Raw genomic sequence first — 18,269 nt, forward strand, 5'->3', positions numbered from 1 at the left:
AAACTATTTATCATCCATGTTTCACTTCCATACATGGCTACACTCCATACAAATACTTTCAGAAACGACTTCCTGACACTTAAGTCTATACTCGATGTTAACAAATTTCTCTTATTCGGAAACGCTTTCCTTGCCATTGCCAGTCTACATTTTATATCATCTCTACTTCGACCATCATCAGTTATTTTGCTCCCCAAATAGCAGAAGTTCCTTTACTACTTTAAGTGTCTCATTTCCTAATCTAATTCCCTCAGCATCACCCGACTTAATTCGACTACATTCCAATATCCTCGTTTTGCTTTTGTTTATGTTCATCTTATATCCTCCTTTCATGACAATGTCCAATCCATTCAACAGCTCTTCCAAGTCCTTAGCTGTCTCTGACCGAACTACAATGTCACTGGCGAACCTCAACATTTTTATTTCTTCTCCATGGACTTTAATACCTACTTCGAATTTTTCTTTTGTTTCCTTTACTGCTTGCTCAATATACAGATTGAATAGCATCAGGGACAGGCTACAACCCTGTCTCACTCCATTCCCAACCACTGCTTCCCTTTCATGCCCCTCGACTCTTACAACTGCCATCTGGTTTCTGTACAAATTGTAAATAGCCTTTCGCTCCCTGTATTTTACCCCTGCCACCTTTAGAATTTGAAAAAGAGTATTCCAGTTAACATTGTCAAAAGCTTTCTCTAAGTCTACAAATGCTAGAAATGTAGGTTTGCCTTTCCTTAATCTATTTTCTAAGATAAGTGGTAGGGTCAGTATTGCCTCACATGTTCCAACATTACTGCGGAATCCAAACTGATCTTCGCCGAGGTCAGCTTCTACCAGTTTTTCCATTCGTCTGTAAATAATTCGCGTTAGTATTTTGCAGCTGTGACTTATTAAACTGTTAGTTCGGTAATTTTCACATCTGTCAACACATGCTTTCTTTGGGATTGGAATTATTATATTCTTCTTGAAGTCTGAGGGTATTTTGCCTGTCTCATACATCTTGCTCACCAGATGGTAGAGTTTTGTCAGGACTGGCTCTCCCAAGGCCGTCAGTAGTTCTGATGGAATGTTGTCTACTCCGGGGGCCTTGTTTCGGCTCAGGTCTTTCAGTGCTCTGTCAAACTCTTCACGCAGTATCATATCTTCCATTTCATCTTCATCTACATCCTCTTCCATTTCCATAATATTGCCCTTGTATTAGACCCCTCTATATACTCCTTCCACCTTTCTGCTTTCCCTTCTTTGGTTAGAACTGGGTTTCCATCTGAGCTCTTGATATTCATACAAGTGGCTCTCTTTTCTCCAAAGGTCTCTTTAATGTTCCTGTAGGCAGTATCTATCTTACCCCTTGTGAGATAAGCCTCTACATCCTTACATTTGTCTTCTAGCCATCCCTGCTTACTCATTTTGCACTTCCTGTCGATCTCATTTTTGAGACATTTGTATTCCTTTTTACCTGCTTCATTTACTGCGTTTTTATATTTTCTCCTTTCATCAATTAAATTCAATATTTCTCCTGTTACCCAAGGATTTCTACTAGCCCTCGTCTTTTTACCTACTTGATCCCCTGCTGCCTGCACTACTTCATCCCTCAGAGCTACCCATTCTTCTTCTACTGAATTTCTTTCCCCCATTCCTGTCAATTGTTCCCTTATGCTCTCCCAGAAACTCTGTACAACCTCTGGTTTAGTCAGTTTATCCAGGTCCCATCTCCTTAAATTCCCACCTTTTTGTAGTTTCTTCAGTTTTAATCTACAGTTCATAACCAATAGATTGTGGTCAGAGTCCACATCTGCCCCTGAAAATGTCTTACAATTTAAAACCTGGTTCCTAAATCTCTGTCTTAGCATTATATAATCTATCTGATACCTTTTAATATCTTCCATGTATACAACCTTCTTTTATGATTCTTGAACCAAGTGTTAGCTATGATTAAGTTACGCTCTGTGCAAAATTCTACCAGGCGGCTTCCTCTTTCATTTCTTACCCCCAATCCATATTCACCTACTACGTTTCCTTCTCTCCCTTTTCCTACTCTCGAATTCCAGTCACCCATGACTATTAAATTTTCGTCTCCCTTCACTACCTGAACAATTTTTTTTATCTCATCATACATTTCATCAATTTCTTCATCATCTGGAGAGCTAGTTGGCATATAAACTTGTACTACTGTAGTAGGCATGGGCTTCGTGTCTATCTTGGCCACAATAATGCGTTCACTATGCTGTTGGTAGTAGCTTACCCACACTCCTATTTTTTTTTATTCATTATTAAACCTACTCCTGCATTACCCCTATTTGATTTTGTATTTATAACCCTGTATTCACCTGACCAAAAGTCTTGTTCCTCCTGCCACCGAACTTCACTAATTCCCACTATATCTAACTTCAACCTATCCATTTCCCTTTTTAAATTTTCTAACCCACCTGCCCGATTAAGGGATCTGACATTCCACGCTCCGATCCGTAGAACACCAGTTTTCTTTCTCCTGATAACGACGTCCTCTTGAGAGGACATAAAAATTATGCCATATGAATGTTGGTGTGGAAATGCTTTGTTTCCATGTTACAACTCATTTTCTCCAGCTCATTAATCATGGGAAACACACAAGAAGAACTTTAGAATCATGGGGAAAATGTACTCTTCGTGATGTCTGGTTATGTTGTGCACTGCCAGTGTTTTGTTTTACATGTCCCTCTTGCCGCTGAACATAGGTCATTGCTCGTGTAAAGGTAACATTAGCTGTTTCAGAGATCATCAGTATGACTGTTGCAAGCACACAGGTTGCTAAGTAGAGGTAACCACAGACTTCGCCCGTGCAATGGCAGTATACGCAGGTGCAGAGATGGCAGATGCCCATTTGATGTATGACCTCATAAGAGGTGGGCTGATCATAGTCTGGTGTCTGAGTGACTTGTCCCTGTCCACTTTTCAACTTCCTCCAACCAGTTCCTATTTCTTCCTGTAGAAGAAACACCACGTACTGTTGTCGTGCTGCTCCTTCATCCACCCCCCACCCACATACCCCTTCCGCTTTCCCTTCCCCTTCCCCTTCCCCTTCCCCTACGAATGTAAGAGATTTTGTCACAGTTAGTTCTCTAAGCCAGTATGATAACCTATAGGGCATGTTCATTAATTTTAGTTGTACAACCCCACATGTAAGGTTGTGTTTTAAGTGCTATCACTCCAACTGCATTAAAATTTTTTTTCTTCTTACAATTATGCTACAAGGGATTCATTGCATTTGAATTCAAAAGATCATATGTAAGTATGTGCTTCCATTCTACAATGCATTTGGGAAAAATAATACCCTTTCCTGTCTGTCAAACACAATAAAATTTTAAATTTTCCAGCACTTTGTTCAAGAATACTCTAAATGAAATACATTGGAGTTTAATTTGATGGGATTTTGAAATTTGATTATACAGTAATATTTCTTTACCATAATATTGTCTGCCTTTCTTTTCATTGAGTTTGCATTATTATAACAAAGTGATTTTGTTTCCAGATTTGTTCTAGCATGCCAAGACACAGAAACAGGAGGCTTCAGTGATCGTCCTGGTGACATTCCAGATCCTTTCCATACCTTATTTGGGCTGGCAGCATTGTCGTTGCTTGGTGAGCCATCAATAAAGCCAGTAGACCCAACTTACTGCATGCCTAAACATGTGATTGACAGGCTAGGCCTCAGGCCTCAGAGACTGTCTGTATGATTTAACTGGCACAGAAACTGTTGAGAGAATAATTTTATAACAAGCTTGGGATCACTTGTGTATCAGGCTTTCCTGATTTGAGATGCAAGATTTTTCTGAAATCGTGTATTTTGTAAGAGACTCTATCAATAAGCTTTAGTGTTGAACTGTCTTTGTGAAGAGCAATTGTACATTAGTCCAACATGCCATTGTAAGTATAATATCACAGCACAGTGGACATAAGCGACAAGCAATTGGAGGTATAGTATTCAGATACAGAATTCAAAATGTAACTGCAGTAGGAGTAACTTTGTAATTATTGATGATGATAATTATTAGAAAATTGCTGTACACATATTCCATGAGGTATATGTTAAGGGCACTGTGCACCAACAGCACTGGATTTAGTATTGTACTCTGAAATAGCTTCGAAACGCCATACTTGTCATTTAAACTAAAGATGGAATGTTAAATGGAGGACAGTGCCAAAGTTACTGCCTTACACAGGCTGTAAATGATTTTGTTCGCATGTTACCTGTGAGTGGCTAATTTACTTTACGATATTCTGTGCATTTAATTGTAAATGTAAACATTGTTCCTGAGGTTCACAGTGTGCTAACACATCGTGTTGTTTTACTGGTCAGTAATTAATGTGATGAAAGCTACAACTCTTGTTGTCACTTGCCACATGTCTGTAGCTTTCTCTTTTCTTTTCAGTTTCTTTTTATGTATCAATCTCATTGTGTGAATGAAAACTGTGTAAAAGCACAATGCACTGCTAGTGACAGGAATGAAAATTTGTGTTTTATATACAGCTTATAGTAATTTTTAATAAGCTGTGGATTTATGTTTTGGAGCAGGACTCCATACCAGTCTCCTTTTTTTAATAATGGGCATAAGGAAATTTACTGCCATCTTTTATGTGACTTATACTTTTACCATCAGAGAGAAGTAGCAACTTTACAATGAGTAAAGGTAGAAGTATGCATGATGTGTACATCGAAGCAAGCAGAGTGATCATTATTGTATTGTTATGTGGAATATTTTGTTAATACAATGAATCTGGATTTCTTAAACTTATATACTGTTTTATCATTTACAGTGAAACCCGATTCTAATGAACCCACTTTTAAACAATTCCCTCTTTTAACGGATATCTCCATCTGTCCCAATGAAATTGGCACGATAACAGAATTACTGAACTTTGTTTTTAACTTACCTTACTTTAAGAAAAAGTCCACATTAAAGTGTTTCCAGTCCAGAACTTAGTTATGGTGAATTTCATGACATGTTCAAAAGTTTTTGGCTTTTTCTTTAATTTTAGATAAGTTTCATTAAACTGCTTCCAGAAAAAACTTATGTAATTGAAAATCAATAATTGTTCGTTTGTGTATGATTAAGAAGGACTTCCAAATAGTGAACTCACTGATAAGTTGATGGTTGCACGTCAAGACATGTCATCAGTGAAATAGTGACATTTTTATAATCATTAGCATAAGAAGTCTGTCACTTTTAGCTCTCTGATACACTTTTGGGCATAATATATCTGTGTGCCTTTATAGAACTAAGGTGGCATGTTGAGAAGAATTCACTTAGTTTCTCTTTCAGTGGAGAATGTATAAATATGGGAAGATGTATCAAAGTCAAGGAATCGAGCCATCAAGAATATATTACGCAGGGACTAAAGTATCAATTTCCTCATGTAGGTGACATGATCTAATACCACAGAAAACATTGCCATTAGGCCAATCACATAAATTGATCACATTGTGTTGTTTATCAGAATTCAGAATTCTACATTGTGAAAATTTTGTTTAGTCATGGTCAATGAATAAAAGAAAGCTTAGGAGTAATATGAAGCTAAAAGTTATTAATGATATTGAAGACACTCCGAATGTTAAATTCTCCAGCAAGGTAAACCAATATGATTTGGCACTGTTTTCCTCTTGTGATATAGAGAAAAATGCTGAATGTTGAAACTCTGTCCTTCATCATTGATGAGGAAGAACATTCATGCCCCATCATCTAAATGGACCTACACATCTTCAGTTTTGCTGTGCTGTTATGAGTCCAAGTCATACTATGTATAGTTATCTGTGCTTTCAGTTTTCCCCTCAGTTCCATTCTTGGTTCCCTCAGTTCTGGCAAGCTATGCAGTGTTTGTGACAATAGAACAACAATGTAAGACAGAAAAAGAGAGAGCCACAGGTTGTTGTGTGCTTGCAGCTAAGTGGCTTCTTTTAACACTGGAATATACACGCTATTCATCATGGCAGACACTAGAGGCTGGTCTTCGAGACTTGTAGATATTTTTTCTTCGTAATGTTCTTTTTCACTAAGACAGCAGTGAAAATATGAATAAATGCTATGTTAGCAAGGTTTTATCAACAACAATTAAAATATTGAATGTGGTTCATTAACAGCATTTTTATTTATTTTTCTAAATTTCACTGTATGAAGAACCCTGAAAAAAAGATCCTATATCTGTTATAATTTTTTTTGTTATCTTGATAGACTTTATTACTTTTCTTGTTTTCACACAGAGCAGTTGTTCCACTTCACTACAGAGGTTGAGTATTTGCCACATAGGTTTCTATTGCAATTACTGCAAACAATTTTTTCATGTCACAAAGCTGCTTTTTGGCTGGAGTTTTTTCTTTTACTACTGCAGTGGATTCTTGAGGTTCATACACAGCATTTCTCATACAATGAAGAAGTGCTAGTTTTGGCCTTTTTGCAATATGTGGTTGAACTAAACCTTTAACAAGTTTGGCAAGAAATAATCTGATGCCTTGATTTCATCTTTTTAACATGATATGTCGTGTTTTATATAAAAAGAAATACCACATATGCTGCAACTCCACTTATGTCAACTGACTTCATGAATAATGCCAGGGGACATATCATTTTTCTTTTGCAGGAATAAGTATGCACCATCTGTTCTAATGAGTCCACCTGACCTTTCATCTCATTATAGTACTTTATTAGAGCAGGCATAGAAGCATCTTCACTAATTACATTTGATGTACAATCCATTGTAGAAAGTACCACTAGGCTTTTATTGTTTTTTGGAACATGCGACAATAGCGTATGATCATGAGCTACATCAAATTCTGCAGTATGTTCCTCCTGGCTCTTCTTTGCCAAAAGTTCTGTACGTACAAATCTTTCATTTTGTCGAACTATAGTCAGATACCTGCCAGATCCATGGATGTGAAGAAATTAGCTATTATGATATTTCGGCAGCTACCGAAATAGTTTAAGATGAGTGACGACAGTGAAACCAACATTTTTACTTCATTTGTTTCCTTATTTTCCGAGATATGGCAACCCATTCAGTTGGCGGAAATTTTTAGTCACGTGTCCGGAAAATTTTTATTCCATATTTATCAGGTTTTGAACTTTTATACAGCTTAACTGTACACCTTCAAGGAATGAACAGACTGTTCATCTATCATCAGATTTTCATTTGGTAGATAATATTTTCCAGGATTATGATTTATATACTCCCAAATGTTTCTGAGTGCAACAAGTTCATCTTTCTCTCTTTGAAAACTTCTTGCAGCTTTATCGTTGAATTGCAAAAACAATAACAAGTCTTTAAGTCTCTGAAGACCCATTGTGGCTCTAAATATTGGTGGGCCACGCTTCTTGCTCCACAGTACTCTTTCATTAGACAAAGTGCTTTTTAGACAACCAGGTGTTTTCAAAAGACCAATCGCAGCTCTTATTTCTACACTATCACATTTTCTCCAACTGTTCTCACAATTGTTCTCTTCACATATCCTTTCAACTTCTTGTTTGCAAACTGTACAGTTTTCTTAATGAAGAAATGTATAGTTCAAACGCATCTGTCAATGTTAAAATAGTTTTCAAAGAAGGGAGCTTGACTGTATCAACGTGAGATTTTGTTACATTTCCTTACTTTTGTTTCCTCGTGTGGAATTTTATCCCATAAAAATCCACTTTTTCCAGGAAATACACCTTCAGTACTTCCAATATTATCAATATTATCTTCATCTTCTCGGTTTGAAATATCTGCTAAGTCATTCACATCACTTATTTCACTGAGAACATTTACATGATCATTTTTCCTGTATTTATGTTCGTCATTTGGTATGTATTCTGAGTCATCATCACAGATATCGCTGGGATCATCAGATTTTTTCAGTAGGTGAAGAAATTCTTTGTCTATCAGTTTCCTTTCAGATACGTTGTAAGACCAACAGCTAATATATTTTGTAGCTATCGGGTCTCATTCAACAATGGAGCATTACATCACAGAAATGCACAGTAAACAGTGAACTATAAATGAAGCAAATAAATAAAAAGAAACATGACAAAAATATGAACGGAGCCTGAGAGATTCGGCTCACAGTATTAGTGCATGAGTGTTTTTAAAAATCAATTAAGTTATTAAAAAATATATAAAATTTTAGTGATTATTATTTATAGGAGGAAAACAAGATACTAGAAGAATAACTAACTGTTGAAATTTTAATACAAATGTTTATGGCTGATAAAAAAGAAAATGGAAACATAATGGGTCTTGGAGACTTACCTTAGGTATTCTAGAGTTAATTATTTTCGAAAAGCAGATCATAGGTTAGTGGTGTGCTTCCAGGTATAAAGCTGAGTTGTTGTTTTAATTGTATGCGCAGTACTGTAGACCTGGAAGCACACCATTAAACAACCATGCTGAGAAAACCTGAGATGTCAAATGAAAGGCGGTTTTATTTTCTTCACTACATTATCATGAGTCATGATGGGCATCAGAAGTTTGTTTTATTGTTAAAACATTGTATACAGCCACATTTTTAAATGATTGTTGTTATGTATCCCAAAAGTCAGTAAAATTCTGGTAACCTTCAGTTAAAACCAAAAGCAAAAGCGCTTTGTTTTTTCTTTCTTTCTTTTGCTGCTGATGGCAAGGCAATAGGATGAGGTGCACTGGCGACAATGAAACGAGATGTGTGAACTGTACGTCTGCCAAATGCAACCGTGCAGATTAGTTTCATAAAAGATGAGTCTCACACAAGGTGAATGACTTACCTGAAGTGCGCATTTGTCTTTAGTTACCAAACAATTTATTGTTGAGATAAGGCATTGCATGTGGTAAACTGCACAGTTAAAATGAATTTTTGTAGGCCCCTTAAGGACATAGAATTGTACCTCGTAAAATGGTTCACAAAGTGCAGAGTGGAACCAATACTATAAATGGAAATATATCATGAGACAAAGCCTGTGAAATTGCCCCGAAGCTCAGAAATGAAGATTTCAGTGCACCGATTGGCTGACAGGATTGCTTAAAAAAGAAAAACATCCATAATCTCTCCTGCTAATATCTAGGTGTAGAAACTGAGGCAGTGGACAGGGAAACTGTTAAACACCAGGAGAATAATTTTTTGCCATGGCTGATAATGGATGTGAGCCCAGAAATATTTTCATTGTTTATGAAACTGTAATGTTATAATTTTTTTCCCTCAAAACCGTATTCTTTTCAGAAATACAAGAAGGCACAGAGGCAGAAGAAAAGGAAATAAAAAGTGATGGCCATGCTGTGTTTATAGTAATGGCAGTGAAATATTGCTGTCATCATGAACTGGAGAAATTAAAACTTCTATTTGTTTTTAAAATGAGAAAACACTGTACGTGTAAGATTTTAATATCAGTACCTGGATAACCACGCAAAATATATTCAAAGTTTTGTATGAGTTTAGATGCCAAGATGGTTGTAGCAGGAAGATAGATTATTTTTACTGACAGATGTACTGCTCACCCAAAGGTAAGGATATTCCTCAGGAATGTTGATGTGCTTCTTCCTGCTAATTAAAGTCTCAAGTTCTAAGCACAATTCATTTAGAATTGTTGTTGCTCTTCCTTTTGATCGCTGGACTGAGACTAATATTATATAAAGTGAATGGCCCTTTTACACTTCCCACTCTTTTCCTTCTGCTCATCAGGTAAGCCATTGTACAAGGTACATCTATTATCTTCCAGTGAGTAAACAATTATTATAACTGGACATCATAAATTCTGTGTGATTATTTAGGAATACATCTGAATCATTGATCCCAATAATCATTATTCAAGAGTATTTTTGATTAACATCAAAGGGATCTTAGTGTTAAGGAAATATATAGTAATGTGCGATGCATTTGTCTTTCTGTCTGGTGTACAGTTAACTGAAACAGTTAACACTCATTTTCTTTCGGCAAAAATTTGAACCTGCAACTTTGTGACTTGTTTCAAAGATAATTTCATTGTGACATGAATGACTTCCATTAGTTTTACATGCTGTCAGATAGGAAAAGCAAATTTTCAATCACTTATTTCAGTTTTAAATACTTTGCACATTATAACTGTCACCCAGTGACAGGACAGATTTTAACTTATACTGAAGTATGGATGTTTTAAGTCATTGATTTATCTCATAAGTAATTTTGAGTGTATTTTTTCAGTGTCATGATTGTCATGGTAATGTTAAATCTGAATGAAGAACATAAACTGGAAAAAGTAATTAAGATTGGACTTTTCATTAATGAGCTCAACTGTAACTATGAAAAATTTATGAGTTCTTATACTTTCCTGCTTGCTACCAAGTTGCTCTCTTAGAATAGCTCAAAGTACAGTCTGCTAGTTGTAGGCAAATTTGTATTGCAGGTGAACATTGTAAATTTTTTTTTTTTTTTTAGGTGAATCTGGGAGCAGTACCAACAATAGTGCCAGGTGCTGCTAGATTGTTTCATTTTTGCAAACTTATTCCAAAGCAAGTACCATTGTTAGCAGCTGTTAAATATAGTTATAAGTGCTCTTATTAACTATATTTGTGGTGAGGCCAGTTTTATTTTTGAGATTTTGTTCGAATTCCTGCTATGGTCAAAATAGCGAAACGTGTGCTGCTCAGATTATTGAAGTCAGACTGAACCCTGCAATTGAAGACTCTACTGCTCAGGGAACTGTATCAACTGATCCATCAACTGAACTTCTTAACAAATTAGAATTAATGTTTACAACAATGTTTGTGGAGGTAAACTGCACAGATAAAATTTCGTAAGCAGAAGTGGCTTTCATGAAAGCAAAACGTCATGCTTTAAAACAAAACATGATCTTATCTGAAATATCAGGTAATTCAGAAAAGCAAGAATCTCTGGTGTTAGAAATTGCAGCAAAGCAGGATGTGGTGTTGAAAGAATTATATGCTGAAATTTTAGCATTGTCAGCTTGGGCAGGTTTGCCACAACCAAAGAGAAATTAAGCACAAAGTCAATTAAATGAAATTAGCATGATCTGTACTATGAAACTGTTAGACAGCTACTAGATAGAGTAAACTAAGAGAGTTGGCCAGAAAGTAATGCAAAACCTTTTTTTCTCAGCTGAAAACAACACTACGGATGTGAAACGTTACTTGTGTATTATTTGAAGTCACATGAGTGTAGTTTCCGTCACTTCTGACAGATAGAAAGCCACAGGACAGTTTCAAAATTGTGTCTGTAGGTGATGTACGTTACGAAAAATGTGCCATCATTGAATTTCTCTTTGCAGAGAAAGACTCTGTGACGAATATTCACAAATGCTTGTGCAAAGACTGTGGAGCATCTGCTGTCAACAGAAGTACAATTAGTCACTGGACACAAAGGGTGAGGTCATCAGAAGGTGGTTTGGTGGAGCTCGACAATTAGCAGCGATCGAGGAGACCATCCATGGGTGCCACACCTGACATGTTACAGCAAGCTTCCACTTGCGTGGGCCATTAAAGGAAGACAAAGAGGAGGTAATTCATGCAGCGAAGCACTGGCTCCGCCCCTAGGACATGGATTTGTACTGACAGGGCATACATCCCCTTGTTTTGCACTGGAGGTAGGGCATAGAACAGGATGGAGATTGCTGAAAAATAGGGTGTGTAAATAAAATGCCATTCTTTCGTGTGTATAATTCTCATTATGTTCAATAAAGAATTGTTGAAGAAAAAAAAATGCAGTACATTACTTTCTGGGCAATTTTCGTATTTTGCTGCCGAACAGAAAAAGTCAGTGTATGAATAATTTGAAATACAATGAAAAAAATAGCAAATTAACTAGCCTTGAACATCTGAAAAGGACGTGTCAATCAATGAAATAATAGGTACAAAATTTCAAAAAGTAGTTGTCAAATTAATAAATGAGGCTACGTCTGAACATGATTGTTTAACCAGTCAGGTGGAAACTGAATTGTGAAACATAACACAAAAAGTAGATCAAGATTTGTCACTGTGTTGTAATGCTGTCAATGAGCAAATATAGAATTTGAAAAAAAGAGTTAGCTGAAGTAAAAGACATTGCATGACAACCAATCAGCTGTACAGGATCAAAAGATATTCATGCTTCCGAACCAATTGCAAGCAGGCTGCAGTGAGCACAGTATGAATTATTGGACCAATTGTTGCATGATTCGCTATGTGATGTGGGGATTATGCCTCTCGTTAATTCTGTGCCACAGGAAGAAAATTTGATCAAACATAGGCAGTTCCAAGTGTTTTTGTCTGATAAACGAAATATTCATCCAGTTGAGTTAATCCGAGCATTTTGAGGTGCATTACCATGTCTATGGTCAAGTGCTCAGAATATAAGCTTTATGAGTGGCTTCATTCTGAGAGATGCTGCCTCTGGGTCACAGAGACAGTTGGGTATTGCTGCACATATGATAACTTTGAAAAATCTTTCCTACCAAGTACTGCTTGGCAGGAATACAGGAATGGCTCCACAAATAGGTTTTCAGTCCTGAGCCATTTCGAGCCTGTCAGTGTAGCTTGAGAAAATATTTAGAAAAATACGTCACTAAAACTAGATACTGGAATAACCGCGTGTCTCAGTGTGTTGTGTTTTGAATATTAAGGACAAAATTGCTTATACATGTAAGAGAAAAAGTAATAAATGTACCAGAATCAAATCTTGAGGAATTCATGTAAATACTTCTATTGATCTGATTTATAAAAACATTAAAGCTGCTACAAAAAGTGTAAAATTTAATAAAAGCAACAGTCACAGTTCTGAACTGAATAATCAAGCAAATCATAATGAGCAATGGGAAGGAGACTGGTGCAATGACAACAATAGCAATCACCATAATCATAATAACTACTCAAGTAAGCATAAGCAAAAACATCATAATAACAGGTACAACCCTGTCTGTGTGAATAATAACTGCCGTAGTCAGTGGCAGAACTCAAAGTCATCAGACTGATCAAAGCTGACGCACTCAGGCTCTTTACAGAAATATGATGGACAATGGGAATCGCACTTCCAAGTCTGCACAGGAAAGCTAACTGTGACCTCATTACACACTGAGGTGATAATTGTGGAGTAGGGTAGGGTTAGTGACAGATGGATAAATTTGAAATGCCATGACAAAAGGCATGACATTAGAGATGAACTTTATTCTGATGTAATTTGTTGTAATGATTAACAGATTACTGTGTCACAGTCAGCAGTCAGTGCATATGTAGGCAACATTATGACTCCAATGATACTAGGTACAGGTGCTGCAGTTAATGTGGTCTCCACTGACTTGTTTAAAAGAATTTGTGAGGGTATGGAGTACTGACCTTAAACAACAGCAAAATACTAAGAATGATAGGTGCCAGGTCTCCTAAAGTAAAATGGCAGGCCTTCACATCTTTTAAGTTGGGAAATGTAGTAACTCATGCACATTCTTAGTTGTTGAATCTTTGGTGATTGACTGTTTTTTAGATATGGAGTTTCTTCAGGAAAGGGATACAAGAATCAACCTTTTGTCTGAGAATTGCCAATTCGTAGATGATGGTGTAGAGGTGAGTGTTGAATGTTGAAATAAGATACAAGCATATTGTTAAGATATTTAGAAATGTTTGAAGAGAGCTCCAGTGTAATCCAAGGTCATAAATGGCACCTCAGTGTTGTCCCTCATGAAACCATCTGTCATATTTTTTGCTCCATTTTGTGTGTGGAAAGACCTACCATCACTAGAAAAATACAAAGAATGTTGGATTGGAATGAGATTGAGCCATGCATTATTCCATACCGTAGCTCGCTACTAGCAGTAGCCAAACCGGAAGGAAATATTTAATAGGTCATTTGTGTCAGACCTATTAATACAATCATTGTACCTGCCCAGACCTAAACAGAAAACATTGAGGAACAAGTACAAAAATTCCAAGGAATTTTGTATCCCTGTACCTCTTACTGACAAATTCTTGTATCTGAGGTGTCATGTAAGTATACTGCTTTTATCTACGCTGACAAAAGCTACCCGTTTAAGGTGTCCCCCTTTGGTTTGACTGTCATTTTGGGTATATTTTTTGCCGCACTTGACTCTGTGGTGGAGCCAAAGTTGCTTGATAGGGTAACCTTGTTTGTGGATGACCTACTAATAGTGAAACAAACATGGAACTGTGGATGAAGCCGACCAACAGGCAATTACATGCATTGAGCGAAAATAATAGTGCATTCAGAATGGCTAGTTTCTAGCTGAAATCTAGATCTGCACAATAAAATTTAAAAAGGATGACTGATCGCTGCAATCTCTAATTTACAAGCCTGGTAAATTCCCTGAATGTTCTACAGATGAGATTTGCCCCAAGGTGATACCTTCAGATCAGTATTTGTCTTGTACAATTTTCTTGTTAGAAGCCTCTCCAGCATACACTGATGAAGTCGATCACATTGTCTGACTGATTTGCCAAATAATCTTATTAAAATTATTTGATAGCTGATACTACAACTGCTGGAGCTTGTTTCCTCCAACCAGAATACTGATCATCACATCTGAACTGTTCACCATTGTTATGCTGCCACAACAATTGGTCAGTTCAGTTCCAGTTTCTTGTCCAGTTTCCTTTCTTGGTGTTTGTATCCTGAATCTTAAGTCTGACTCTTTTATTTCAAATTGCATCACACATGATAACCACACAAAAAACGAGACATACACACAACAATACTAACAAAATACATACATTTCACACACAGCACTAACCAAATACTATTGGATCCTTCCATGCAAGATACAATTCCGCATCATATATACAGTTGTTATAATCACGGAGTTCAGCTTAAATTAGATAAGCTTTGCACAACATTGCGTGAAGCCGAATTTTTGAATGCTTCACTTCATCATTATGACTGGGTCACCAGAATCATAAACATAACAACGTAATGCAGTGTACTGTAGTAGCACAGTGGTTACATATAAACCTGTTATACAGAAGGTCGTAGGTTCGAATCTTTACAAATGTAGTGAAACATTTTTATTTCTAAATCTTATCAAAAGACTTTCATTATTATTTTTATTTAATCAATTGTTTTAAGTTTTTTTTTGAATTTCTAACATTTTGCCACATTATTTTCATTATTGTATTTACTGTTTTTAGTTGCTCTTACTTTTCTTCCTATGGTTTCTTTTCTGGTTGGAATCTGCATGTGTCACCTGTAATCTGCAAACATGTGCCAACCAGGACTGCTCATTGGTTGGTAAAGCAACAGCTCATGTAGCTAGTGTGAAGATAGTTTCAGATAACCAATGACAGCAAGAAATTACTGTTTCCTTTCAGTGGTGAAATAAAAATATATCTGTTTTGAGTTTGCTCATAAAGGTTAGCTGTAATCGCCGTGAACAAAGCAATTGTGATTTTAATTTTACCACAGGGTGTTGCCTGCTGTTTTCTTGGATACATTTCACATCATGAGGAGGTGATTAGGTTAGGACATGAGTTTAATTCAGGGATACAAAGCATGTTGCCTGCTGCAGTTCAGTCATTGGTCACTTAACATCAGCTGTTGACAGAGGATTTCACATTGCTGTTATATCTTGTGGCAGCAACTTCCAGGATTGTTCCACATTACAGATTAACAGCATTTGTGAAGTGAACTGCCGAATTTGTGTGTCGCCTGTAACTGAGTAGTGGTCAGCAGCCAACAGACACCAACTTTCAAGTAACTTTAATTGGACTATTGAAATTATAATCATTGACCAATCTCCTGGTGATAGAAGTGCTCATAGCAGTCTTAAGCATCTAGCAGGCATGCTGGCATATAAATTACACCAAATGAAAATTTCATTTAATTTTTGCTAGTTTAAATTTTTTTCTGGGTCTGGGAAAACAAATATTCCTTCATTATTGCTTCGGCTACCATACTGGTAGGTTTTATCCTTTTGTTGAACATCAGTAGCGTGTCTGTGAGAAGTTTAAAAGTGTCACATTTGGTGTACAAAATACACCACGCACCTAGTCATCTAAGTAAAATTTCTCCTGTTTAGTTTTTGCACTTTCACTAACATAGCTAATGTTTTGCATCTGGTTTTGTATGCATGTGATCTATAAAGTACAAAAGACGTTTTTCTTGTTCAGGTCAGATACAAAGGTCACAACTGACAAACTTTATGAGCTATCCAATATGAAACCCAGTTCAGGAATAATCAGATGGAGATGAAGAAATTTCTGATGAAAAGGTGAGGCAATTGACTAAAGCAAGCATGAGTCACAAAGTGAGAGAGGGAGTACGGCCCTGAAGTTCATTGTACTGGAGGTAATACCAGGTTTATAAATTAAGTTTATTTCATATGGTTATAATAGAGGGAAACATTCCACGTAGGAAATATATATCTAAAAACAAAGATGATGTGACTTACCAAATGAAAGTGCTGGCAGGTCGACAGACACACAAACAAACACAAACATACACACAAAATTCAAGCTTTCGCAACAAACTGTTGCCTCATCAGGAAAGAGGGAAGGAGAGGGAAAGACGAAAGGATGTGGGTTTTAAGGGAGAGGGTAAGGAGTCATTCCAATCCCGGGAGCGGAAACACTTAACTTAAGGGGAAAAAAGGACGGGTATACACTCGCGCGCGCACACACACATATCCATCCACACATATACAGACACAAGCAGACATATTTAAAGACCAAATATGTCTTTAAATATGTCTGCTTGTGTCTGTATATGTGTGGATGGATATGTGTGTGTGTGCGCGAGTGTATACCCGTCCTTTTTTCCCCCTAAGGTAAGTCTTTCCGCTCCCGGGATTGGAATGACTCCTTACCCTCTCCCTTAAAACCCACATCCTTTCGTCTTTCCCTCTCCTTCCCTCTTTCCTGATGAGGCAACAGTTTGTTGTGAAAGCTTGAATTTTGTGTGTATGTTTGTGTTTGTTTGCGTGTCTGTCGACCTGCCAGCACTTTCATTTGGTAAGTCACATCATCTTTGTTTTTAGATATAAATTTATTTCATAGGAAGAGAAAAACAGTGTAAATGGAAGAGAACCTAAAAGTCAGCAAAAAAGCCATCATGAAAGCATTTTTGTTGATTACAAGGTAGTTATAAATTGTTAATATTAACAAAGGAAACCATTTAATTTAAATAGTAACACAAAAATGCTTTATCTCATAAAGTTAGCAAACTGTTAAATATTACATAATAGTTAAGGCTTCGCAGCCAGTTGTTGACAAACTGCTTGTTGGCTTGTATCTTTGGTTCTTCAGCATCACCACCAGCAATGGAAGGTGAAGCTTTGATAATGACAGCCAGTCATGCTGGCGAAACATCGGAAAATCATCAAACAAATGTCACCTTTACATATAATTCTGCTAGAGGCATGCATAACATCTGTAACAAAGATTGTCAATTGAACAACTTGAAATAATAATAAAATACTAATAAATGCTGTATTCCTTAAATATGTTTCCACTGAATAGATGGATGTGTGACAGTGTGCAAAGTACACTGTATAGCAGTTAACATAAGAACGACACACACACCCAGTTGAGGGTTGGGTATACACAGTTAATATTCTTAGAGAAAATGTATTGTGGCCTGGAATGTGCTCATGGAAGGGGTCAGTTGCTACAAATGGCAAGGGTACATTAGGTTTAATAGCATGTAGCCTTGCTCCTCGCTTTCCAACACATATTCAGTGGTTTAGCCTTTTGACAGAGCAAACAAGTCCTAAAGATCTGCTGCACTTCTCCTGATATTCAGAAAGTAGTAGAAGTTGCACATTTTTTTGAAACTAAAGTGCCCTTATGCATCATCTGTATACCATTTAATCTTTCCTGATGACCTGATATGATGTACAAACTCGAGTTGTCAGGCTTAGGATCTCGTTGGTAAAATAACAAATAATTAAGTATCATATAGTGTCATGTAAGATTTTCTGAAGGGTTCATTATTAACAGTTATTTCATGGCAAATCATTTTTTTCTAAATTTACCCGTATTTTGGTGCATATTGAGAATTCTTGATCCACCCCAAAAACTTCCTAGAAATGGTATCTTGTGGGAAGCAAAAATAGGGCAAACCAGGATAATGCTGACAGACAAAGATCTCCAAAGAAAACAATATTTAGAAAAAGTTATTAAAAGTACAGAAATTTAATATAGGATAGACAGTCCTAATTAGGAACCATCCTAAGTTCTTGCTCCTTAATTAAAAAAAAAAAAACACATGAAAAATGCCATGTGTTGTATATAGGTCCATTTGAGACTGCCATCATTCCACATGCTGGGTCTTATTTACAGATCTATCCTGGAATGAGTAGAATCAAAGAACTATATCCTCACCAAGA

The 18,269-nt window shown here is 36.6% G+C and overlaps 1 protein-coding gene across 1 annotated transcript in view; it reads left to right on the plus strand.

The window, feature by feature from the left end:
* LOC124615491 (geranylgeranyl transferase type-2 subunit beta) overlaps nucleotides 1-4,772 on the plus strand; it is a 64,050-nt gene extending 59,278 nt beyond the window's left edge. Inside the window, exon 7 of the mRNA XM_047143434.1 lies at nucleotides 3,509-4,772. Coding sequence (XP_046999390.1) covers nucleotides 3,509-3,713 — 205 coding nt within the window. The 3' untranslated portion in view covers nucleotides 3,714-4,772. The remainder of the gene's footprint in view (nucleotides 1-3,508) is intronic.
* The last annotated feature ends 13,497 nt before the right edge of the window (nucleotides 4,773-18,269 follow it).

This window comes from Schistocerca americana, chromosome 5 (genome assembly GCF_021461395.2).
Source record: "Schistocerca americana isolate TAMUIC-IGC-003095 chromosome 5, iqSchAmer2.1, whole genome shotgun sequence".
NCBI lineage: Eukaryota > Metazoa > Arthropoda > Insecta > Orthoptera > Acrididae > Schistocerca > Schistocerca americana.